General features: G+C 42.2%; 2 protein-coding genes and 1 non-coding gene across 4 annotated transcripts in view; 1 reads left to right on the top strand and 2 right to left on the bottom strand.

Annotated features, from left to right (window-relative positions):
• LOC126564702 (ATP-dependent RNA helicase me31b) overlaps positions 1-26,673 on the bottom strand; it is a 515,322-nt gene that overhangs the window by 331,169 nt on the left and 157,480 nt on the right. The gene's annotated exons all lie outside the window — the stretch shown is intronic.
• The window catches only part of LOC126563840 (1-phosphatidylinositol 4,5-bisphosphate phosphodiesterase classes I and II), a 79,881-nt gene continuing 67,159 nt past the window's right edge, over positions 13,952-26,673 (top strand). Inside the window, exon 1 of one of the 2 annotated variants that reach the window (XM_050220612.1) lies at positions 13,952-14,212. In XM_050220612.1, coding sequence (XP_050076569.1) covers positions 13,952-14,212 — 261 coding nt within the window. The remainder of the gene's footprint in view (positions 14,213-26,673) is intronic. The other variant, XM_050220613.1, reaches the window with a different exon arrangement.
• Positions 24,396-24,597, bottom strand: LOC126566285 (small nucleolar RNA U3). Its single transcript, XR_007607344.1, has one exon. It is a non-coding gene; the product is annotated as a small nucleolar RNA U3 (small nucleolar RNA).

Here is a 26,673-nt window from a genome sequence, read left to right as displayed (position 1 = left end):
ACTATCTCTGTTTGCTGGGTAGCAAGAAAGTACCGGAGATTGACTGTCAGGAGTAGCTGGTCTGTTATGAGCTGCTGATGCGAACAAGTAGTCAGTGCAAGTGCGCCCGTTGTCATGGAAACATACACTCTCTGGTTCCGTTTGATAGATCGCGCCGCGCGTCATCAGCAACCCTCTAGTGAGCAGCAGTTTTGCGTCTGTGTGTGACAATCACGACGTTTTTGATCCAAGTAGTGCGTGCATGTTCAGCAAAAGTGATTCCGAATGTATGCATGTGTGTGTGTGTGTGCGTGGAAAGAAGCAAACAAGCAAGTGTTATGAAACTGTGCGATCTTCCGCGGGACAGTTCCGTCTTGCCCGGTCGAGACAGGTTTGACGCGCGCAAGTGTAAACAAGTGTGATACAGTGAAGAAAAGAATATTATGGAACAAACACCTTCGTTATAGACACACACACAAACTGCACCATCAAAGATCCGGATTCAGCTAAAAAAACATACCGAGTTAAGTGTCCCCGCTTTATTACTACGGCAAAGTACCAGCAAACTAGTATAAAGGCTGCAAAACAGCTACTAGGTTCCCTGTGATTCATTCAAACGTGAATGACACACTGTAAAAACAAGACAACAACAGAAAAAGAGGGTGCTTATTATTGTTTTAGGGCGTCTGGTACTAATAACATTACATGTTGTGTGACGAGTGTGACCCTCCGAAGCTTATCAGTAAAGCGAGGCAAAAGACGCCCGCAGTTTGGCACACACGAGTGGGCTCTGCGACCACAAGCGAGATCATTTTTGCAGATAGCAGATGTAGAAGTAGCTCACGTGTGTGCTTTTTTTTGACGGCCATACATCGTGCGTGAAGGATCATGTAAGGGTTGAGGGGGAGGGGGGGAGAGGTGGGATGCAGATGTAATACGCACCATACGCACCAAGTCTCTTAGGCCCCATCCTCGGCGGCTGTGGTGTAGCCCATGATCCAAAGGTGTTGTGTGCATATTTCACATATGGATCTCGATGAGATGTCGAGAGAAGATAAAAAAAAAACAGCCAGACTACTACGTGACGCACACACACACACGTACACATGCTCGGTAGCATGGCCTACTGTGTCTACCTTTTGCACCGTGTACGTGTACTACTCTTCAGGCTCAGAGGCTAAACCTTTTTGATGTGAGAAACCCCCCCTACTGGGAGGTTGGTGGGATGGGGAAGATTTAGTGATGTTGTCTCGTGTAAACATCAGCTTTCGGCGAAGGATCGAGACACCCGGACCTGAACGACACTTTTGGAAGAGATATCTAAGCGAAGCTGGAAAGAAAAAAACGTCGCACAAAAAAAAAAAAAAAAATAGCGCCCAACTTTTATTCAAATATTATTGCATCCTGAAACCACAACCGTGTTATTTTGGTGGAGCTTATTAGTGCTTTTGATTCCTTTTTCGGTTGGCACGGGATTCCACGGTACTCCATTTGGGAGTGACCATTACTGGCATGTACCCCATCTCCCGGGAGCAGAAGAAGAAGGGATGCTGTAGCCATTCTGTGGCTCGGTTCCTTCTTTTCATTGTGCAGGAGGAACGGGGTTGATGGTGGCACTTTCGGGGTGACCTGGGGGATTAATCATGCGATACGATGGTTGGGCCGCGTGTGTACACTCTCGTGCGTGCTGCTCTCATGTTACTGTTTGCTCTCAAACTCTCAATATTTTGCTATCTCATGTGAGGATTCTTCCTCCTTCTCACTCTTTATGGTGCGCGCTCTCAAGGTTGTCTTTCCAACCCTCCATGATCTAGACAAGAGAGAGAGAGAGACCGTGAGAAAAATAAGAGAGAGAGAGAATGCTCCATCTGGCATGCATCCCTTGTTTGGGGTTTTGCTCTGAAGGGCTTGGCAGACCCTTCAACATTCATCAGCATGTTCATTCATTCAACAATCATCGGCCCATTCAGGTTCACTCGCATTCAAACACCCACAGCCAGAGCTAGTCAGTCTGTCAGTTAGCCAGTCAGCCTGGTGTCTGGCCACCTGAACTAACCCGCCGGAGTTTGCCGTGAAGAGACACTGGACCCGATCGTTCCCGCGAGGTGTGCTTACTTTGGTGGTGTTCTATTCGCGTTCCGTGCAAAACCACGCAGTGGGTCAATGATTTCGCGCGCCGTACCCGATACACAGGCCACCATCAACGATCGTTCGAGCAGGAAAGTGTAGGTCAGTTTTTCCTTTCCAGTCTTGTGGTTTGTTGGTTTGTGTGTGTGTGTGTGTGGCAAGTGGTAGTGCTACTAGCAGGTGACAGTGCGCACGGTGCGAATGCTTTCGATCGAGTTCTCGTCGGTGTATGAATATTTGAACAAGTTTAGAAGAGCTCTCGAGTGTGATTGAAGAAGTGTTGTCAAACTTTACCAAACTGTTTGCCTCCCGGCGGGTTCCACCAACACCAGAAAAAGGTCAAAAGTGTAAGCGTAAAGATAAACGTATTTATAACACCCTCCAACAACTGGAAAACGAACACGATTTCCCAGAAAGTCCTTGCTAAAAGTTACCATTTTCTTAATAGTTTTATGCGTACCGGTAAGTTTTTCTTCTTTTCTCGTTCAAAAAAAGAGCAACATTCTTACCGTTTCGGTATGGATTTGCATTTGGAATAGGGAATAAAACATACCGTGCTCTAGCAGCGTTTTGCCAAGCTTACGGATATAATCCTAATGCAATATTCATTTTGGGGCCAACAAGAAAAAGGGAAACTTTAAATGGTAAGATTGGTTGCTCCTGCAGACGCTTTGGACCGCTATATCTAGCAGCAAGATGAGCCGCTTTGTTTGATCGTTCTTAATAATTCATGTACCACCGGTTAGGAGTGCAGATTAAGTCAAGTGTATTTAGCATCCAGCGAAGGTAACGGTTCGACGCTATTTTTCGTGCCCCGAAATGGCAGACCAATGCTTAAGTTATTCACGTGAGGGATCTGCGTGTGTGTGTTTTTGCGCCAATGCAGTATAGAAGCTGAGCATCGCTTTAAGAAAACATTAAACGTGTACCGTGAAAGGGTGATGATAGGAAGCTGTTGATGCTTCTTTTAAACACCCCGAAAGCATCTTAACAGCTCCTCTGCTGCTCCCTTCTCCCAAACTGCCAATCCCATAAAGTAGCGTCGATTTATTTGTGTAAACTACACTTTTTATCCTACAAGGAGAAAAAATTAACGACACCTCTTACGTGGAATCAACAAACAAACGCTTCCTTTCGATTAGGGGGTGGGGAAAAACAGAGCACCGGGAGATTATCGTTTGCGATCATTTATTAATATAAACCGTTTACTTTTAAGCACACCTAGTAGTGTGACGTGGTTAATCGGGTTAGCACATGTGTGTGTGTTTGCGTGTGTGGACGCAAAGGGAAAGGTATTTTATTTTAAAACTAACTGATCTTGATCGATGAATGTTGCGTTTTGGTGCAAGGATTCGGTACCGACACTTTCTGGCTAGCATCAGTTTGGCATCAGTAGTGGATGCATGTAAAAGGTCTTGAAAAACGTTGAATGTGACGTGTGACCTCGCTTTGGAGAAGAGACACTGTGTACTAGCTTGGGCTTTACTTGGAGAGCATAAAAAGCGATTTTTTTTAGCTTTTGGATAATTTTTTTAAATTTTGATTTCTTATAGGTAATAAAATCATTTTTTTTATTGAATATCCAAAAATATTCTGATGATAAAATACGAAGAAATTAGCCAAACACGAGACAAATAAGAATAAATAAAGATAAATAAGGTTTTGTATTGTAGTTATAGTTTGTACACCTTTGATTGTTTTGTCTTGAGGGCGCGTGCGATGCGACTGCGATGGCCAGTCTTCATAGCTCTTCGACGAGAGTTCATATCTCATCCAGAAACCATTGCCCGTAGTGAGAACTGCCTCCATCTAACAACGTGGTTTTCAATAAGTCTCAAAAGGCATTCTGTTGGAAGCATTGTTAAGCCAAGAAAAAGATTTTGGCTTCATGTTATGAAAAGCTAATAAAAATCTGCTGTCCGACATATTAAGTATGGTGCGAGTATTGGGTCGTAATATTAAGCGCGCAAATAAATAACGGCCGTTTTTTCATAAGTTATTTTTTACTCGTGGCATTTTTATTTGTAGAAATTGGGTCAACCAAAGCATTGGCTTTTATTATTTATAACTTTCTTCCACCTTTCGGGTAAATCGCGGATTCCTTTTCAGAAAAATGATACGTTTTTCGACGCAATCCAGGTATCCAATCAATTCTGGATTGGTTCATAGGATGAGAACTGCTGGTCAGCCAATCCATGTGCCATGGATCGGAACAGATGGAAATCCGATGGTGCCAGTTCCGGTGAATACGGCAGCAGAATAAGCCGCAGTAATCTGGCCGTTTTTCACGCAGTGCTCGGCTTAAACTCATCCATTGTTTTCGGTAGCGTTCACCAGCGATTGTCTCTCCCGTTTTCAGAAGTTCGTAGTAGATGACGCCGAGCTGGTCCCACCAAATACTCAGCATAGCTTTCGAGCTGTGGATGTTTGGCCGGGCTGATGATGTTGGAGTATGTGCGGGGAACCCGTATGATTTTTTGTGCTGTTGTGCCGCTGGACCAGCAATTCACACACGAAGAGTCTGCGTTAAATGTCCGTGTGGTGCCCATTTCCCCTCGATCTGTATCATGCCTAACGCGTCCAGCCGTGATGATATGGCCTGACTACACAGCAGCATTGCCGTAAACACTCGAAAGCTCTCGATGCGCTTCGGCTGCCGTTTTTTTCGCTCGAAACAAAAACAGCAACACCTCTCGCATATGGCGCTTATCCGGCTCAAAAACAGATTTTTTCAAGAACTAGGAACTTTTACTCGCACGAAACGATCACTAATCTGTTTACACAGTTTATGTCATTCCCTAACTTGATTTATGACGATTGCAAACGTCAAAATCGCGCCACAGTCCACAGTGGCCCCATCGATTTCAAAACGGTCGTTATTTATTTGCGGCTCTTTTACAATATGAGCCTTTCAGGTCAAATCTTGAGTTGGTTTACTGTGCTGATCCGCTTCATTCGCTGATTACATTTACCTTGTTGATCCACCTCATTTCTTTAACGGTACATTGTTCTTTACGCTTCAATAGCAGCTTGTAACTTCGTCTTGACGTAATTCGTGTGCAAATCAACCACAATCAATATGCGATTAAATTACACGATAACTTTGAAATCGACTCATCGGCAAACTTAAAGCCTGAGGACTAACAAACTATAGTTAATGCATTTGGTACGATGTGGTGGTGGTTAGTTTTCTCTCGTTCATTGTTTTAAGGAACCAAAACACGGTTCAAACTACCAGTAACTTTAACTAAACAACCCTTGTGGTATTCTACTTTATTCCCAGCCACAGCTTGTTCTAGCAGTGCGCCATCTGATATATTTATGCACATGCATCTTAGCGTGCGTCGCATTTAAACGCAAGCGCAGGTGCTAAATGCATCCCCGTGGGTGGTGGTTTGTGTGGTTGGTTGGGTTTTTATTACTCATTTGCCTAAGCGCATTAGGGCAGCGGAACTCGTCAGTTAGATTGGAAGTTCTAGAGAAGGACGGCTAAAATATTCGACACTAGGCACTGCGTCACAGGATCAGAAAAAGCGCACATTGATCGATGGTACGTTGACTCATCTTACCCATTAATTCTTGCTCACTACGTCCCAGACAAGTGAGACTATTGCAGATTGTGATGTCTTTACCATCGAATTTAACGTGAAAAATAGCGTCTCATCCGGTTTGTTCTTAATTAGAAAGCATGAAAAGGTGAGAAAAGTGCAGAAACAGATGCCGCCCGTTTGCTAGAATCACATTCGTCACATTCATTTCTTCGTAGCCGAAGAAGGCATGATGGTTTCTGTGAATTGCAATTAGTGTGGATTATTGCAAAAAATGTGGTCATAAATTATTCCAATTTTGCATCCCTGCCTTTGTGTGTGTGTATGTTTGTGTGTGTGTGCATCCGATTTAGTACATCGGGTTTGGGTAAGTGAAAGGGAGGGGCTAAGAAACGAAAGGAAGGATAAAATAAATTTTCACGCTCTTAGTAATTCAAGGTCGCGCTAGAACTTGTTACCACCGGCCGGATGATGAGGGCGAAGACAGGTGCCGGTATAAATAAAAGTTTCATAATATTTTTTACACATTTTTGGGTTTGGTTAATTTGCAAGATAAAATTATCATTACTACCTGGCAAATGCATTGAAGCGTGACTTATTGATCACCACTGCCCTGTCCTAAAGTTAAAGTCATAAAAACTGATCCTGGCGAGGGTCTTTTGGGGTTGATTATTTAAGACCTGCTCCGAGCTAAGGGTCCATTCAGGCGCATTAGTGCCTTGGAAAAAGAATGGTGAAATGATAAATAGTACATTTTAACGACTACTGCGAAGGTGTCTTTATTTATTATTAATTAATATTGTAGTAAAGTTTTCATAGGGTGAGCGACTTGTTGCAAAAACATTTTCTTGGGGGAAGGTTTATTTTATTTTGCTATTTAAAATTTAAAAGCAATAAAAGGCTCAAAAAAAATTATTTCTGTAAAAATGGCAAATTTTTTCTAATTTTATTTAAAAAATAATGGACGATTTCTTTATTTTTTTTCCTGCGTTTTTCGTATATTTATTTTTCAAATGTTTGCTTCAAAATCTGCTATATCTAATTGGATCAATATGTCTGAACCATTCAAAATTTATCATCTTTTATCAAAACGCACAGACTCGTAAGCAAAAAGAAAAGGCAACCGAAGTAAAATAAACCATCATAAAACGAACAAGTTTATCCAACACACATTGGCTAGCTTTCCAATATAACTTTCCGCTAGTGTTATTTTATGAGGTTTTTTTTTTGTTTCGAGGGAAAAAACAGAACGAAAACCGGTGAACAGTTCACGTTATATTTTTTTTTTGGTTGCTATTCTTCTAACCATTTGCAGCTAGTTTAGTGCGAATTGTTTGCGAAACTTTCCGTGCGAAACTTTTAAAAGTCCAACCAACCATCGGTTATCGATTATGCATGCCATGCACAAGCTGGTTCTTTAGAAAAAAAATCTGCAATTGCATTTTTTTATCGCTAGAAGTTTTAGAATTATGTGAACAGAATAATAGAAAAAAATGAAAAACAAATACAGATTATTTGGAGGGTTGTTTTTGATACGCGAATTGTGTTTTATAATATGATTTTTGTGAGCTTCATGTTGTGTGTTGGAATAAATAATTTTGTGTGGAAAAAATCAGATCTATTAGAAAACGTAAAACCTATTAGCTTTTTTTCTTCTATACATTTGTAAATTCCTGTGTGCTTTTAGGAATTCCGTATCATTTTTTCGTTGCTTTGAAATATTTTTCGAAGGAAAATATTGGAATAGTTTCATTTTACCGATTTCTAGCTCATTGAGGTGGATCGATCGAAAGCAGCTGGAAAAGGTATTTCATTAGAAGACTTGCTCTCTCGCGTGTCTTTTCCCTGTCTAGCGGTCACATCACCAAGATGAGCCCAAGCGGTTTGATCTGACGACAAGCCCCACTGGTTAGGAGACGGGTTTTCAATTAGCCAAACCGAAACCCACCAGTGCGGCTTGCTTCTTGTGGCGGGTCGTGGGTGTGGTGGGTTGGAAAAGCCCACCTTCAAAGCGACTATCCAGTGCTGCTCACATTACGATAGCGCGACGGCAACGATGACGCCGCCAAAGTAGAATACCGGCCGTACGTGTGGCTATAAATGGCTCATCGACAAGACCAGCTAGGTGAAGGCTCGGTTTTGCAAGGCTGGCAACGACGGACCGGTGGTGGTGGTTCCCGCGCGTAACAGATGATGGATCCATTTCAAATCTGTCAAACTTGCCAATCGAGCCAATCAAGGGGTTCGTACCATGGTTTGGTAGGTGTAGGCCACAAGGCCGCAAGCAAAGCATGAGCGAGAGTCAATTTATGGTGGTGCGCACAAGAAGCACACACCCATTTTTCCTTTTTGCCTAGAGCCGATATAAATGGGAAAAAACAACGCTTTTTCCTCGGCGAAGGATTGGGTGTTGGTACGGTACCATCGTACGGTGCAGACCTGTGCCAGTGCGCCTTCGCACCAAACATCATCCATACACTCGTAGTCGTTATTTGTGGTCGAGCAATTTTCGTGGGAAAATCGGAACGCTTCACACACGCACGTATTGCGAAATCGAAACGCATTGCGAAATGGTGGCGTTAAACCCGTCGAACCGAACCGATGCGATTCGATCCGTGTGCCCATTTGTGCTTGAAATCGATGCTCTAAACGGTTCAAAACGCTTCGAAAAGGTTGAAAGAGAGATTATATGTGTGTGTGTGTCAGTTTTTTTTATACTCAAAAGCAAAATAAAATGGTTTGAGAACTGATTATACACTTCACAAACGTATGCTATCAATTGGTATAGTTTGTGTCAACCGGAACACAAAATGTAAAATCGATCCACTGAAAAAACACCGAATAATAATACGCTCGAATCGATACTGCTGAATGAGGATGTGTTGTTGCTTGTGCGGCAAATGTCTTCAGCGATCAGCGAAGTGCAAAATCAAATCCACACAACCGGAAAGGCGCCAAGGCGAGCAAAGGTATGGCGCAAACACATATTGCACCTACACGCCTAGCCATCACCTCGCCCTGCTCGACCGTAGCAAGGCGACAATTTTTTGATCGCTTTATTAGTGTCGTTGTGCTACTGTGCTACGTCTTACGTCTTTTCTGTTACAAGACGAGTTTCACTAGCGATGTGTGTGTGTGTGTGTGTGTGTGTGTGTGTGTGTGTTTGAGTCAGTGTGAAGAAACCGGATACTGGATCGACAACCAACAACAGGTGACCGGATGGACGCAATCTCAGGCTGATGATCCACCTTTGCTCGAAAGTGGCCGGGATAATTTAGTGAGCACGAGGCAAATGGTTCAGGGTGGTGAACATCTTCTACACCTGATGTAAAATAGTGTTGGTAGTAAAAACAATTTTCCTAAGATAATTTTCGGTGTGTTAGCAAGTGGAATGATCATCCGGTTTTCGGTGCTAGGCTTGAAACGGAGGTACGAGTAAGGACATATTTTATTATTTCCGATTCTAATGTTAACCGATGCTATACATTGACCCCTTTCAGTGTTTTTTGAAGCTGTTGTTTAGTGTGTTCCTCTTACATGTGTTTTTCGTTCACGATTACCTAAATCATTATATTTTATCGAGTATCGAACTCTTAAATAATCATTGACGCGCTGTAACACGCTTGCTAAACGTCTACCAATGAAACGATCAGGTAGTGAGATCATTTTTGCAGTATTAAAAAAATGCGGTTGCATTTGCGTGCATTCCTGCACGTGCTAATTCTTGGTTTATTTAAGATTTATTTTGCAAACAAAATAAGGTGGTGGAGGAGTTCTTCTACCTTGGTACGATCGTAACTTCGGACAACAACGTAAGCAGCGAATTCCGAAGACGCATTGTTCAAGGGAATCGTGCCTACTACTGACTCCACAAATTTCTGCGATCCAGAAGACTCCAACAACACACGAAATGCACGATTTACAGCACCTTGATACGTCCGGTAGTCCTATTCGGGAACGAGTCTTGGAGTATGCTGATGGAGGACGCCAATGCACTCGCCATTTTGGAGCGGTGGTTGCTAAGGACTATCTTTGGTGGTGTATGCGAGCAGGGCGTGTGGCGAAGGAGAATGAACCACGAGCTAGCTGAGCTGTTAGAGAATGAACCACAAGCAGGCGGGGCTTTTTGGCGGTGCTGATATCCTGACGGTATTCAAAGCTGGAAGGATACGTTATTTGGGGCACGTAATGAGGATGCCGGACTAATGCCTCACCAAGAAGGTGCTCGCCAGCGACCCGTTCGGCACGAAGCGTAGAGGAGCACAGCGAGCTCGTTGGTTGGTTCAAATGGAGTCTAACCCGTGGGAGATCGGATGCAGCCGTGGATCGAGGACTACAACCTTAGACCGAGTGTCCTGGAAACTGATTGAAGACCTGGCCATGTTGACGCGACGTCCTAAATCCTGAGCAGGCCTAGAAGAAGAAGAAGAAGTTAGTATACAAACCATGTTTGATCACTTTGAGACTGTTCCTACTAGGAATAATCATTGAAAAGCAAGATCCAATGCGAAATTAGATCCCCAACTCTTGGATGCTCTCCAACAGCACCTTTGAAGTGGAAGTGAGAAAGCTTGAGTTTTACCGTACCGTAACAAACCGAAACCTTCTAATTATGCCAAATCATTACCGCGAAATGTTCTATGAATTGATCATGCTACCATTTATGAAAGTAATTGTGGACATATTGGTAACGATACCGGTCTATCACATGACAGTGACTGGCAATAAATTCCAGTTATGAATGATTTCTCGTATATGTAATTAAATAACAAAAATATTCGACTACAAAAAGTACAAGATGTCTCTAAATTCCACCTTTGGCGCACCTATACAGAGACCTATGTATCTTCTCCTCAGGACGGTACTTCGTTATTGTCGGAGGCGAGTGTTCTGACGATATTTACCGTCTCTATCACAAAGGTAGTTGCGCTTTGGAATGATTAGTCTTCTTCTTCTTGGCTTAAAGAGCTCCTTGCTGGGTCGCGCCGGTCATCAAATGACTTACGAGACTTGTTAATATACCATGTAATTAAATAGTAAGGCTTCAAATGGGATTTGAATCCGGTATTGTCGTGTGAGGACCGGCGCTATTGTCGCATCACCCCCTAGCTTCCCTGTGGGTAGCCCGGAATGGTCGCTGCGGCTTCTGTCTCTTCGATAGTGTCAAAACGGTGTCCCCAAAGCGGCTGTTTAAGCTTGTTGAACAGCCAGAAGTAGGCTGGTGCCAAATCTGGCGAATACGCCTGTTGCGGAACAATAAGGGTGCCAGTTGTTGCGAAAAACTCCCTCAAAATGATGGCCGTATGGGAGGGCGCATTTTCGTGGCGCAAAAACCAGCCGTTGTTTTTCCAAAAATATGTTAACCGAGGCTTTGGAAATCCCAACACTTTCCGAAAGGTCTCGTATCGTCAACAGACGATTGTTGACCACAAAATCCTTGATGTGGACGACGTGGGCGTCGTCGGTCGAGTTGGATGGTCTCCTCGGACGGTCCTCGTATTCGACCTTATCACGGCCATTCTTGAAATCACTGTACCATTTGTACACATTTTTCTTCGAGATAGCTTCTTCTACGACGGCTTTTTGTAACATCCGCAGCGTTTATTTCATTGCATGCGCGCTGCTCCACAAACTTGGACATGGCCAATATGGACAAAATCGCAGCTTAGCGCAGCTCCGAAAACAAATTGTCATTCCTAGCCGGGTTGATGTTGTGCCTTGAAACGTAGCAGAACTGTCAAAAACATACATATTGACAAACGAAAAATAAAAACAAGGGGCTTCTTTTGGCGTGTGAAATTTGACATCCAATGTCACCTTACTTTTCGGACACATTAGTATTCTTTTAATAGCAGATGATGAAAAGCAATCTGTACAAATATCTAGATTTTAGCAGTTGGCTCAGTGCAAGAGAACCAATGTTCGTCTTTTCCTTTACTGGCCTAGATTTGGCAATGTTCAAATTGTTGTTATGAATCATTTACACCAACTTCATCGAACTGATGTTATCAGTTAGTTCTTGGAAAATTTGCTGAACTGTACATTAATTTGCAGAACGATTGACGATCTGTTGTTCCTGCCAGACTGCGTAGCGTTCGGTTTTAGGTAAGGAATTATTTGTTTAATTTAGTATGACGGCTCTACGCCGTATTGTGAGATAACGAATTAAATTTCTTAAAATTTATTTCCGTGCTTAATATTTTTTTTAATTTTTGAAGCCAATAACAGGAGCATTTGAACATCTCAAACGATTATATACAAGAAAAAACTGCCTTCAATCAACTAGCTAATCACAGTGTAAGCAAATGCTTTACACGATTTATTTGTACCACAGAAAGAAAGAAAGAAAAAAAAAACGATAAAGAATGTCAATTCAGCGTACAGAAACTTATTCAATATTATTCATAGCAAAAATAGATTGATTTACAAACAGATACAGTTGAATAGAGCAGAGTTCGTCTTTCATTTTTTTTTTGTCGTCCAAAAAAAAAGGAGGATGTACATCGTACAAGATAACGCAAAAAAAAAACCAAGAATGAAAAGAAATATCTCAAGAACACACATCACCCGAAGACGAATGAGAAATAAATCCGCAAAACATTTATACGTCGAAAATCAAATCATTCCATCCGTCTGTACGGCGAACTGACGTCCATTCATCATCAATCACTTAGCGGCAGCTCGGTCCTTACTATGCTTCTAAACCAGCAGTTGTACTAGCTCCGTAGAAAGGGCCATCAGCTGCAGACGCAGCACACAGTGGGTTATGTGTGTGTGTGTGTCTTATTTCTAGCACCACCGCAGGGCGTTTCGTATGAGTAGACGGGGCGAGAGAGGATGTCGTTCAGCAACAAGCACACTGCTGGAATCGGCAGCATCTAACATCGCCCTGAAGGTGGAAGCGCTTTTCTTCGTTTTCACCAAACAAGCACTGTTTATTTCGTTTTTATTTCCATCTGCACAAGTTTTCTCATCCTTCCTTTGTACTGCATCCGCTCGTAGAGGATGGAAGGACATAATTTATACTTGCTGCTTTACCGCTGGACGTCACTACCATAAATCAGTTGTATCAGGGCACACGGGCACACCGTCGAACGATCGTCCCAAAGGACAAACGTGCTCCACCGAAGGGTAACGGGCGCAACGAATCAGGCAGGCGCGCCATCTTTAGCAGTGGTTTTAAAATCTACTCGCTTTTGTCACCCATTCGTGCCGTAATCTTGTGCGGCCGATCGAAGGAAAGCGTATCCGCTGTTTGCATAAATTAAATTGTACCGCATTGCCAATCGCACAATCGACGGCCTGCCACCGTCGCACTCAATTTGCGGTCGGAATCGATCCTTGTTCGAAAGCGGCGTGTATCGCTGGGTATTTGCATTGATCAAAAGAATCGTTCTCGATGATTACGCGATTTGGAATTGGACACGAATGAAATGGCGCTCGGTATGCAAATGGTGGTAGATAATTGTTTATTGTAGATTTATTATGGCGGTGAAAACATAGAGTGGTACAAGCAATCGTGCAACAGTTTGCTTTTTGTTCTCTGGGTTGTGATCTAATGCTTTAACATTTCGATTATATTATTTTTCTGCTTGCAGATTCCTATTACCGCCAGTAATTGAATAGAGCCCGAGGGCATAAAAAGACAAGGCAAGTGTTATACAAAAGTGAGTTGTCTTGCATTTGTATTGCACCCGTAGTGGTTTTTCTTCCAAAGGATTTAACATCCGCCCCACCCCACATAGTGGATCCCCCATGGTTGGACGAGTTCCGGGGTCGGATCGATTGGTGATGAATGGAAAATGTATCCGACCGGGTGTAAATATTAATTAAAACGCCAACAATGGCACGTGTGTCTCGAAGGCATGTGTGTGGCTGGGTGTTCCCTATCGAATAGGTGCGAGTGTGCGTGTGCGATTGTGTGTTAAATCCTGCCTAGCAGTGTGTTTGTGTGTAGCGGTAGGGGTACGATCCGGATCCGTTTCCGTGATCCGTTCAAATCCCGACGCCATTTTGTGTGAGTGCAAGTGCGTGAAAAGAAAGAAGAAAGAGAGGGTGTTGCACGGTGCTAAAAGGGGAGCTAATAGCTACGAGGAAAAGATCTTCGCACGCGCGTCTGTGTGTAGGGAAGTGTGGCGTATGTGAGTTTGTGTCCGCGTACGTTAAACGAGTGTATTGGTGATTGTGTAAGTGCATCCGGGCGGTTACCGGAAAAGAGATTGATTGAATTATCGGCAATCGATCCTCGTGCCGTCTGCTTTTGGGTAGTGTTTTCTGACGAGTGCTAGCGAAGCAAGATGGCCTCCCTATTGACAGCCGCAAGTGCAACGACGGCGGACACTGGCAGCAAGCAGCAATCCCAGTCACCGCAATCGCTGTCATCGAGTTCGCCGAGAAATGTAGCCTCACCGGGTGCCAACGTGGGACAGTCACCATCCGCCACGGGCATTACGACGGCGACGACGGTGGCGATGAACAACCCGACCGCCGTCAAGCTGGGCATTATGGATGTCCCGAAGGCGCTTCAGGATGGCGAAAAGTTCATCAAATGGGATGAGGTAAGTGGTTTGGATATTAGATACAGAGCGCTATTTGCATTTGATCTTGTTGCTACTCTCACTTTCTCTTTCTCTCACTGGGAGTCCTTGTGCGGTGCAGCATCGACCGTGCGCCAGGAAGATAATTCAAGTTGACAGCGCCTGTCAAGTGCATTGCCGATGTAAGGGCAGTTGATGAGGAATGTTTGAATTACTTCAATGCTCCCTCGACGTTGTGTGTTGAGAAACGGCGTATTGTTTGTTCGAAGCGCGTAAAGTCCATTCCATGCTGCACAAATGTACATATGGAAATGGAGTATTGTTGCAATTGCTTTGATCGTATCGCTATTAACAAGGACAGAGTAATAAGCCTCGATAAGCTGTAACATTTTTGCTGCGTCAGTTTCACCGCCACACTGACCTTGAGCGGCGGAAAGCGATGGCCATGGATAGTTTTCAATCCAGAGTTTACGATTCTTGGAACGCAGTTTTCGAGAAAGCTTTAGCATGTTTCGCTTGATTGGCAATATTTGTTAATAAATAGAAAGCGTGGTTCTTTCAGTCCATGTCTGTCATTTTTTGTCAGAATGCTATTTGTGAAGTTTACAAATGGAGCGATGCAAAGGCTTCGCAAGATTATTGCCCGGCTTGTAGAAGGAAAAATCTGGGAAGGGAACCTGAAATTCTTGCTAGTGAAAGCGTTTTTTCCCTCACGAATGGCACGGAAATCGATCCATCGGGCATATCAAATCGGGATTTGGAAAGCTTTTTCCGTTCGTAGCGTATTTCTTACTTTCCTTTACGCGCAAAGGGTGTGCCGGAATGTGTACCGGAAACAGGGAAAGCAGCTCGCATATGTGTAGAGAAACGTATATCATAATTATGGATGGATGGATGGTTCTGACCGATTTTCGTCTCCTCTTTCGAACGCCACTGTGAGTATTCTGAACGATGGTCAGATGGTTTGTGTCGTTGGATGTTGAGATATCGATTTTCTACTTTGAATGTATTTTTGTACTGTATTTCTGTATATTTGTGGGCTTCTAAAAGAGAAATGGGGACAATTTTCATTTAGCTTGGGATGGATTTTTTGGCCATCCACTTATTTACGTGATTGATTCTCAGTGCACTGTCAGCACTAGTCATCCAAACTCCGCTCCACGAGGATAAGATATTAAAATTTTAATGATGGTTGAAGGAATGCTGTAATTACTTTCCCGGGATTGTGTGCATCGATACTGATACGCTAGAGGAAACGCGCCTCGAGATGAAAACCACAGTGCGCTAATCGATCCGTATAATATCCTACGGTTTATGCAGCAACTCAGCAAAGCTAAGGACGCTGGTTCACGTTTTTATCGGTTCGGAAGATCCGCTTTCCTAACCACACAACTAACCAGGCATGGTGTATCGCGTAACACGCTGTGGTAGCAAATGGCGGCTGCAGATTGCGTTGCAATTTGCGTTTTAGTTTTTTTTTATTTGTGTCTTCTAACGGGTTTTGCCGAACAGTATCGAGTTACTCGCGAAATAGGGTGCAAGTGCATATTCCCGCCGTATTTCAACTGGAAAGCAAATTTGATTGCTTAATTTGTTGTAATAATTTGTTCTTTTTTTTTTTATAAATGGATGTCTAAATAAGTTTTCTTGATTCGTTTGATCTACTCCGCAACGTAAATAGAACTACAAAGAATGATTATTCACAGGGATTTCATTCATACATAAATCAGCATTTAAAAATTTAAATAAAATGCATTTTATTAAGCGTCGTAATTGTAAGCATGGTATCTGCGCGGATTTCGAAAGGACACGAGCATGAATTTGATGGTGTGATTCGAGCGCCATTGTAATCCTCTCATACTCATCTCCACCGTGCACTCTTGTCTTCACGTTCATATGCGCTACATAAATCACGGGATAGCGTTGCCGGGATTGTCCTCAAGTTGCAAATGATACCGCGTGTATCCTTCGCGTTTGGAAGGCAGGCAGCCTTCGCCAACTAGCTGCACCCCTTCAGACACGGAAGGTTGAAGCTGCATCCTTTAGAAGTCCTTAGAAATCCATTGGTTGGCAGCAAAACGAGCCACTTCAAACGAACCATCGCAAAATATGGCTCTTGTGCTGTATTTTCTACGATAGTATTTTTTTGTTTTGCTCTACCATCTTATCCTAGTATCGTTATGCTTTTGTTCATATACACATTTAGCTTACAGTGCAGGTCATATGGTTATGTTTGATTATTTTGAATATAAATAAACTTAAGGCTGTTGAACCAAACGTTTGAAGAGGCAAAATTTGGATAAAATGTGTAATGTAGGATGTTCCGCACCTTCGTTTGACTTCTTCCAGGGCCTACAGTCTGTATTTAAAAAGTAACAAGTATACTTGAGGTTCGATCCTCCATTTTCCGCTTGCTAGGTTAAATAGATAGAGTCAAACTTCTCCTTTTTTAAATCTATTAGCTAGATAGTCAGTCCTGCGTTCAGGCAGACAGTTCTGATGAGAATTAACACACTGATCTGCCGTGTGGGGATCTGCGTCGCTTCCGCCTTGGCCACCAAATTATCCATAGCTACTATTTTATAATTTTGTTGTTCATGTTTCTTCTTATTCTTATTCTTCGTGGCTTGAAGACTTACTAAGTCATGCCGGCCATCGAATGGTCCATCAGGGTGGCCACTCAAACAGGAAAACCGGGAATCAGCCTTGAATTAAATTTCACCTGGTAAAACCCGGGAAAATAGCAATACGGCCTGGCCGTCCTCTATGAATAAAAAAAAAACCTTGAAAACCGAAAATTGCGCCGAAAAAACCGGGAATATTTTTTTATATAACTATTTTTTGAGATTTATATATTTTATTATCGCAGCGTAATTTTATTTTCATGTGTGCTATGAATGTGTCACTGTGGATGTAGCTTTCGGATGTGATCTGATCGTTTTCTGTGCATGCGCAAAAATTGCCGCTTTGGATGGAATTTTGGTCGCGGTGTGGTCTTTACTATTCTAAGGGAAATAATTATGTTCGTTTCATTCCATTGGTCAGCAATGTTTTGATATGGATAAAGTTATTTGTTTTACGTTTAACTGCTAACCACTCTCTGGCTGGTGTATTGGTTGTTTTGGTGTGGGATCTTATTGCATTGCGGCATTTGCTAGAAGAGTGTGCTGGTCAGTTTTTAATCTTGGTGAAATGTAGGTCATTTGAGTTGTTGGTGTATTTGCTTGAAATTTTGACAACGTGAATCATTTGTATCGACCTGTTTATGAAAGTATCTTTTGATAGAAATATTAGAAGATGTACAACAGGTATGCTAAATCTCCCTTCTTTTTCTGAACAATGTTATGATTGAGTAAATTCTATGAGCGAAAGAAAAACATTATTCATTTCTAATTTTGAGCCGTATTAAAAATTAATTTGTTATTTATGTCATTAATGAAGTTGTTCTACAACATTGCTATATACATTTTCTTCTTCTATATACGCTCAAGCAATGTGTGTTGTTGCAATAAAAGTTCAGTTTACGATTCTTTATAATCCCAACCCATACATGTTGTCTTTGTTTAGCTTCAAGAGTTTTTGTTTTTGAAAATTTTGAAGTTATTTCCTTAAAGTATTCTTTAATACATAACTTACATGCAGTTTTGAACTACCTTAGAAACCATAGAGACAAATAACAGATAAATTTATCTATTTTGAGCAACCGAAATGTAGTGAACCTGCATAAACTAGAATAAACCGGGAAAAGCTGGGAAAAAAACCTGGAGTTTGAAATCATAATCTGAGTGGACACCCTGAATCTTACTAGACTTATTGATACTTCGTATTTCATAGTTAGTTTTTATTACGGGTGAACGATCCGGATGAGATTTGTATCCACGGTTCGTGTCGTGTTGTTCATGTCATTATGTTATATTTTCTACTCATGCTTCTGTTCTTTGATATTTACCTCGATAAAGTAAAGTATCTATGATTTGTTAGAGATTCTTTTTAATTTACATTTGTTACTCATTTCGATCAATCATTGTACTTTAATTGTGCTACTTTAAAAAAAGTATACCTAATACAATATTTATCGAAACAATTGCCAAACTATATTTAATTCATAAAATAAAGAACACAGTGTCATGGCACACACTGTATATTTGAAGCACAGATTCACATTGAAACACTTCTTCAAACATTCCTCCGATCCTTGCCTGCATTTATGTGTATGATTTGCTTAAGTCAAAGAGAACCACCGACTATGGTGCTACCCACCACGAAAGGAGAAGAAATGATTTCCCACATTCACCAAGAACGGTGGAGCAACATCCCAACTGCACTCATCGCAATCTCTTTCTCACTTGCTGCTCATGCTTCACGTCCTTGCCGTGCGGGTGTTTACATATTCTTGTTGATACAACAAATCCCCGAATGCCTGAAAGCATTCTCCCGTAAGCATAATGTGGCCCTCTTTCTTTCATCTGTTGGGGGTAGTGGTGGTGTCACTGTCACCGACAACACTCTTCCCACAAAACCAGTCCTACCGTTGCGACGCCCCCGTCGAAGCTCAAGATGAAGTGAGGTTATGGTGAACAGCTAAGCGCTGGTATCCTTTTCCAAAGGCTGTACAGCCCACCCTTGGTGGGTGGGGCGGGTGGTAAAGCCACCGCTGTCACCGTCACTACCTCTACGTCTTGCTCCGCTGAGTGGTAAATGATAAAGTTGTGATGTTGAGGAGGTAAAGTGACACGAATGGGGTTTTTGTTGTTGTTGTGTATGCCGCTTAGGACGTCGATGTGTGGGAAAGGAGACGGATGAAGCAAATGTGCTGCTTGGGTGAATTCCGTCTTTTTTCATTTGCATCATAATCTCAGCCGTCGGTGCTTTGGATCAGCTGTTGTTTATTTTTGTTTGTGCATTTCCTTGGTGCCTGAAATTTCTTTCGGTTCGTTTCGGTCACATTGTTTCGGCTGCTTGTGTGCAGGATGCTCTCCAAGCATTACCTGCCTGTGAGTGTCCTTCTTGGCCGAGATGGGAGGGGTAGGATAACGCCAAGCATTTTGACGTCCCTATCTTGTCTCCCAACCTGCTCGCAGAAGGCATCCGATTGCGGTAGGCAAAACCCTTGACGGCCAGACCGACCCTGAGACAGTAAGCTAGAGAACAAAGGTAGATGGGGCAGGCTTTTCATTTTCCGTACCGAGAGAAAAAGTGTTCCATTCGGCGAATAGAGAAGTCCGGATGGGAATTGCTGTAATGCAAGTGAATCAAGCATATGTTAATGTTTGTTAGGAAATGTAAGTGGAAATGGATGCTGGGCGAGGAATATATGGGAAACTTTTACTCAGGTGCGGTTTTCAGAAGGCGTACGCGCAACACGCAGGAAACATTTCATCTTTCTGGTTTTGTCGGTGTGGTGGGTTTGTAGCAGTATGAAATAAAAACGAGAACTAAATTAGAGTGATATTGTGCCTTGACATGGCATGGAGAGGTGATGGGGTAAGTAAAGGGAACTTTGTGGGTGTAAACTTTATGAACGTAAAAGGTAGAGAACTACGAACGACATGCTTAATGTGTACATAATTCGAAAAGCAGCTCATTTCGCAGGATAAAATGGCACATGTGAAATGCTGCTGGTCTCCGGATACGTGGTCCGGAAAAGTCTCCCACTTTGAGTGACATATTTTAAGATAAAATGCGATGGATTGTATTATTTTAGTTTTTACTTATAAAAGGAATAGTATAAGGGGTTTCTCGTTTAATAACATGTGTATTTCGCCCTTTGCATAAGTGCTAAACGCTTTGATGAACCAATTGGGTGGTAATAATGCCAGTTTATTAAATCAAAATATTTTTCCTGTTGATAAACCACCATATAATACTCCAAGAATGCATTATTAGCTGCTTGTTTATGAGCTGCTCAATGCAGGTTGAACAATGCATGCGATAATAGCACTAAATTTAAGTGCAAAAGCACCATTTGCAACGCGATGACACACCTTAGTCTTTTTTGTTGTTGTTTGTTGTTTGACTGGTGTAATAATTACTTTTTGCACCCTAGGGTGCAATGTTCCCATTACAAACCTGACGGGCAAATGGCATTAATCATTGGAGAGCAAAAACCAAACCTCGATTGCCCACAATTGGGTAATCAACGGGTGACACGCATGAGAGTTTGACAGCCTGTTGGTTCATTTGATTTTTACATTTTAGTAGCTGGGGGTGACCATTTTTCCAACCCACCATTTTCCACACAGTAAACCTACAAACGTACAGTACGTTCCGATAATGACATTTTTAAGGTGTCAATCATTGTTGGAAACAATGGAACGGAACGGAAAGCTAGCGAGAGGTAAGGATTTTGAGGTTATGGTGGCTGGAGGTTTTATGGCCCGGTTTTGCGTAATCTCGGCTCAGCGGACGTGCATGTAGTTAATAACGGGAGGAACCCAGGCTGTGGTAGGATCACAAAATTAAAGTAATTTAAAGGCAAAATCTTTAAAAAAGAAATATATTTTCGATGACAGCAAAGCTAACGCACAAATTGGAGTATTTGGTAGCTCATAAAATCAACACGCCACATGGGGCGCGCTAGGCCAGACAAGATAAATACAAATAAAGAGTCACTGAAAATTGCCTATTTGATTCGCCGTTTGATTGATAAGCTTCCTGGAAAAAAAACAACCAAAACGTTTGAACCATTCGATTGGTTGTATATTTGCGCTGATTCGACATCAAATATGAGCTCATTGCGTGATGGTGGACATCAACATATTGATGAATATTTATACTAATGCATATTCATCAAGCGTTGTGGTTTGTTTGCTTATTTTACCATATCAACATGTGTACAAAACCGCAACTAGCGCTTAGAGTTAGGGGAGTACGCAATCAGCCAGTGATAGTTAAATTTTCTTTATATTAGCATGCTGTTGGCCCTTGGGGATATTTGGAGGCTATAAAAATATACTCAAAGTACCCTTTTTCTTGTCTCTAAAAATAAAAGCATTTTCGGCGAAGCAAATAAATTCTCCGTAAGAGTGATACAAATTTCCCGCGATGAGAAGAAAATGTATTTGTCTTCTTAACTGGTACCGAACGCCCCGTGTCTGGGTCGTTTTCATACAAACGCCTGTTTTTCTGTCCCAAAAACTCAACTCACTGGTAAAGGTGTGTCTGGTTTTGCGGTTGCTCTGCTACCCCGCTGCCAGTCCCATGGTATTCATTACCATTTGGTCGATCTTTTCCGCTAGTGCCGAGACGGTTAGAGATTATTCTCGGAAGGAACATTTCCATCGCACCGAACGGATGAGTTGAATTTGAGTTTTCCCAGTGCGTCTTCATCGATTGTATTGCCCCTTTTACTCCATGACGTTGATGACAACGATGATGATGATGATGATGGGTTTGGGTGAGCCGTGCCTTCACAAAAAATATAAAAAAAAAAACACCCCAGACGGTTCCTTATATGGCCTGATTACAGTCCAAACACGAACAGCTTGCTTGTGCTCTGCAGTACCGAGGCCATTTTTTTTCCTTTTCGTTTCGGACCGGATGCTGGGACAGTGAACGAAACGAGCTTGATTTGCTTCCCCCCTCCGGTGGAGGTCCAAGCAGGAGGAGCTAGAAACAAAGCTAGAGTAAAAGTGTTTGGATAAGGCTACACGTGCCTCAAGTTGGGACTAAAAATAAAAATATTACCAAAACCGGCAAGGAAAGCGTAGCAAACGGCTCGAGGATGTTCGGTGCTGTCCTTAAGCAGTGCCTTTAACGATGGGCGTATGGGCGCTGTCGAGCGGGTTTTTGGATCGAAGGTTGGAGGATGGCAGCTACTGCGGGACGGTAACGGTTGAACGATGAGAATTCTTTTATGGCTGGCGTGCGCCAGACATCCTTTCGGAAGCGTTCGGCAGTGAAAAAGCCGACTAACACTTGAGAAGGAACACCAGCTTTCGTTTCGTCGCTCCATATATGAGGCTGGTAAGCCGTGCAAGTAATATAGGAGCATGCGTTTTTGTTTTTGTTTTTTAGAAGCATGGGATAAGAGGGTCGATAACAGGTCCTTTTTGCTTCAAGCACTTTCCTACCCCCGTTCGCTGGTGGATACTGTTTGTGGGGTTCAAAGAAAATGAATTGTTCTTGAGCCGGTGGCATATATGTGAATGGGTGCGTGTGTGTATGAATGTTCACGTGTAAAACAGATCTTTCTTCCGGGAATGCTTGAGCGATAACGGGGTTACCCTATTGACATCGGCACTTGCCATATTCGTTACTTTGCGTTTCACAATCTTTACTTAAGTGAAATGGCGTTTGTTTTATTATTTAAGAGAGCGTGAAAAGGTGGTGCCGCCATTGTTGTGGGAGTTGTGATGTTAAACAATTAAAGCATACATTGTGCTCAACATGCAACCATATTTTTTGTATAGTGTGAATAAAGTATAAATTTGCTGCGGAGTCCAGTCCAGCACTCGAGGTGGAAAAGGTGCCGATCTTCATTGGATATCGCGTGCCGTACGTACGACGAATTATCTTGCTATACAAATACAAATACAAATAAGTAGAAGAAGTAGAATCAGGTACTACACTTTTGGTCTTTTGGTAAATGTGATATTTTGTAAGGCTGTTTTAAAACGGTTTAAGCCGTTGCGTAAAGATGGCGTCTTATAAATGATCTGAAAGATCATTCGATTTAGGAGGACTGAAGATGCTTTACTGAAGATCTTAGTTCAGAAACGAGTTGTACCCAGCACCGTATGCACGTATGGAGGAGCCTTTTCACCTGGTGCAATGCAAATTTAAGTCTGCATGACCCACTACAGCTGCCGGACGCTTTGGAAGATCTTTGCCAACGGTGCCAAAGGACCTCGCTACTACGGACCTGATTGTACGATAGCAAGACTGCTATATTAAGTCACAAGGAAAATATGTGTTTGTAATTGTCCCTTCACTAATGTTTCTCATTTGTTCGATTGTGAAAAAAAAAATTTGTTCTACGAAGATTAGCTTACCATGTTGGTGGCACAAATTACACAAAGCAACCACTCTCGGCATCGATGACCGCCTGTATCCGCTTCCGGAACCTGGAGCAAGCCTGGACTGCCATAGGCCAGGGTGGGGTCACAAAAACGGTCTTATTTTTTACACTAATGCTGCTTTTGTGTTGCAGGACGTTCGGTTGGCGTCCCTTTCAACCATGGCTCGCATGAAATAGTCCATCGGGTTGAGATCCGGGAAGATGGGAAACCAAACATTGGAGGTGGTAAGGTCGTAAAAATGGTCTTTAAGCCATTTTTGCGATTTGGCAGCCGCATGACAAGGTGCCGAATCTTGTTGCCACACATACGGCCTACCATTGGCCATTTTGGTTATCCAGGACTTGAGGACCGTGTACAGCAGCTTCACATAGCCGTTCGCGTTCAGCCTCAGGCCCTGCTCTAAGAAATGTCGAAGAACTCGTCGTTCCGCAAGCAATCCGATCGCCTGGTATGATCCATCAGTTGTACAACAGCCCCAAAATCTCCGTTGCAGGCTTCAAACTGCTTGCGAATATCCTTCACCATGTTTAATGCACACTGCGCCGCCGTCTTGATGTTCCGGTTTGTGTGTCCGACGCGGATCTTCATGATACACGTAATTTGCTTCTATACTTCCGGCGGGTTCCAATTATTACGTTCACTCGACATTTTTTTTTACTGATTCAAAACACTTGCGGTTTTCGAAAGACGTACCGTTTGTTTTGATTCAATAACTCAATCACGAACTTAAACTCAAACGAAATGGCCAAGTGTCAAATTTATCTTTCACACGGTGTAAATACGAAAAAAAACTTCTCTTATTGTACATTTTGAACAGCTCTTTCATTTTCAGTACTATTTTACTACTTGAAGAATTTAGTATCTGGTTCATCAAGCTAACCTGTACAAAATGTATTGAAAGATATGATATCGCATTTTGATATGATTTATTATTGATAATATAAATTGCAGTACTGTGTAAAGCTACATTTAAGATATAGGTGGATTTATGTTAATAATTTATGCTTAATATTTGCTACACAAAGTTGCTTCTGTGGTTTGTATGTCGTCGTATTGCCTATACTATATCGATCTTTCCAATGAGACAACTTAGTATTCCGATACCTTTATTCGCTCCAGGGTTATGGATGTGAGTTGATTATCTGTACATATGATATGTGAATAATATTATTAGTCGAAAAACAACCACTCAGAATGTGTCTGACCTTCAGATTAGGATACGATCATCAAGTACAGATCGGCACGTCGGAGACGAAGCCGAGATCCGACAGTTTCACGCTCCAGGACAGCCACTACCGCTCATCATCGTGGGTTGAATAAGCTCTACTTTCGGTGAAGTAGAAATGAAAACTTGCCTATAGAAATGATCCTATGAAGCACAGTCTTAACCGGTCAGCTGTTTCCACCGCTCACCGGATCCACAGTGAGCATACCGCTCTAGCGATGGTTAACAACAGTGCCGCGTAGGGCTGTGCGATGTGCGTGCGCCTTACGCATGCTAAAGTGAAGAAAAGAGAGCAGAAACATGATTTCACTTATGCGCCTGCAGCTCAATCGCAGGGCAGAGTCATTCGGTACCATTCAACTATAGCCAAGTTTCGACGTTTTTATGTTCATTTCATAGCATACTTTACTAAGCCGTGTGCTGCAAGATAATACAGTTTGATTTGAGCCCTTGATACGCGCCCTATCAACTGGAAAAGTGAACCAAAACATTGCTACAGCACGTGGTCGCTAACCATGCGACCGCTCGGCACGCTTAGCTATTTGTAGCGCGAAAGAGATAGAGAACTGCTCAGAGAGAACCTTATAAAAGTCACACAGATAATTAGAAACGAGAAAGAGAGTACAATTGACCACGTTTCTAGTGAAGCGCTCTTTAGACTGTTGTGTTATGGAAACATTAATAAAATAATAATAAACTTATTAAATTTTATTTATAATTAATTATGACGGTCCAGTGCCGTATTGTCAACACCGCTTGTGTTGAATAGGTTTTCGCATATTGATAAGGCATTTCCTCCTTATTCTTTGCCTTATCCCGGGCATACTCGGTTATTAAATTATTTAAAGTAATTTATTTATTTGCTTCATGTTAACAATGTAAATTTCGAGGAAAATTATATATTTTGAATGTTGAAAAAAGCTCATATTTTTTGATACAATAAATTTCTACCGATCCGATCTCTTAATCTCTTGGTCAGCTGTTTCATTTGTTCTACTTTAAACAAACAGGAGTTTGCAAAAAAACAATACAAGCGATAAGAGACATGGTTGTCCGATGCAATCTGACAGCTGTAATTTATGACTTCAGAACAATCGTTTTCCGCTTCGGGATCACTCCTTGCCGGAAGCAGTGTGTGGCGATGTGCCTGTGTTTTCTCGAGTTATGTTACGGGTGTGGACTTATACTTTACAATTTCACCGTAATAAGGATTAGCGGGAATGCGAATTCATTCCATCTTTCGTTCGCCGTTGGTTTTGTTTTAGTTTTTCTTCATTCGTCTACTGCTTTTCTTTTTCATGCTGTTGTTGGACAGGATTATATTTTATTGCCTGCTAGGGAAAGGAAAGATTTTTTTGTTTTGTTTGGGGAATGAAGATTCATAAAAGTTGTAATAAAGCTGGATGTAGAATGTCCTAAAGCAAGCGAACAACGACGAGAATCGTTCATCATTTGTTGTTGGTTTTTTTTGTTGGTCTTTTTGTGTCTCATTTTGCTCATAGATTGAAGCAGCACTTGCTACTGTCAGCGTTCCGCGCTCGGGGCAGGGCTTAGTGTCGTCTCTGTGCGAAAAGATGAGTTAAAAAAAATTTAAAAAAATAAAACTACCCCAAAAAAATTAGCGAAAGAAATGCAAATCCTGAACATGTAAAAGCGTGAGACAACTGTCCAATGTTTTTTTCTTTGTTTATTTCTGGCTAGTAGTTTTGCTCTGGTGACGATCAGATGAAGCCGTTAAAAAGCGATTTCTGAGAGTTGCGATGAAACATGCACAAAGCCTGACCAACTGGAAAGTTACAAGCAGAGGCGGGGCAGCTGCGTATCTGAGGGACAAGGGTTGCGTACATTCGAATATATTTATACGGCTGATTTTTTACCCGTTCTGCTCGTGCGCTCGACCTCTAGGCAGGCAGCTGTGATTGCACCGTTGGTCAAGTGTAACGAAGGAAAGATGTATACAACCAAACAAAAAACAAAAAAAGCATCGACGCTTATTTATAAATCTTCACCTGTTTTTTAACGCCATGACGCGCAGTGACGCGCAGTACGTAGTGCCACGAGTTTATCAAAAATTACGACCAGACCCGGTGCGCTCTGGCAGAGGATCATTAATATTTTGGTAACATTTCGGGAAGAGGTGATTTGTGTTTGATGAAAGGTTTTGTAAATATGAAGCAATGAAGATGTGGTGGAGCTGGCATGATCTTGGGTTTATATCTAGATTCATCCAGATTTCA

This window comes from Anopheles maculipalpis, chromosome 3RL, assembly GCF_943734695.1.
Source record: "Anopheles maculipalpis chromosome 3RL, idAnoMacuDA_375_x, whole genome shotgun sequence".
Taxonomy (NCBI): Eukaryota; Metazoa; Arthropoda; class Insecta; order Diptera; family Culicidae; genus Anopheles; species Anopheles maculipalpis.
This window is presented reverse-complemented; position numbering and strand designations above follow the sequence as displayed.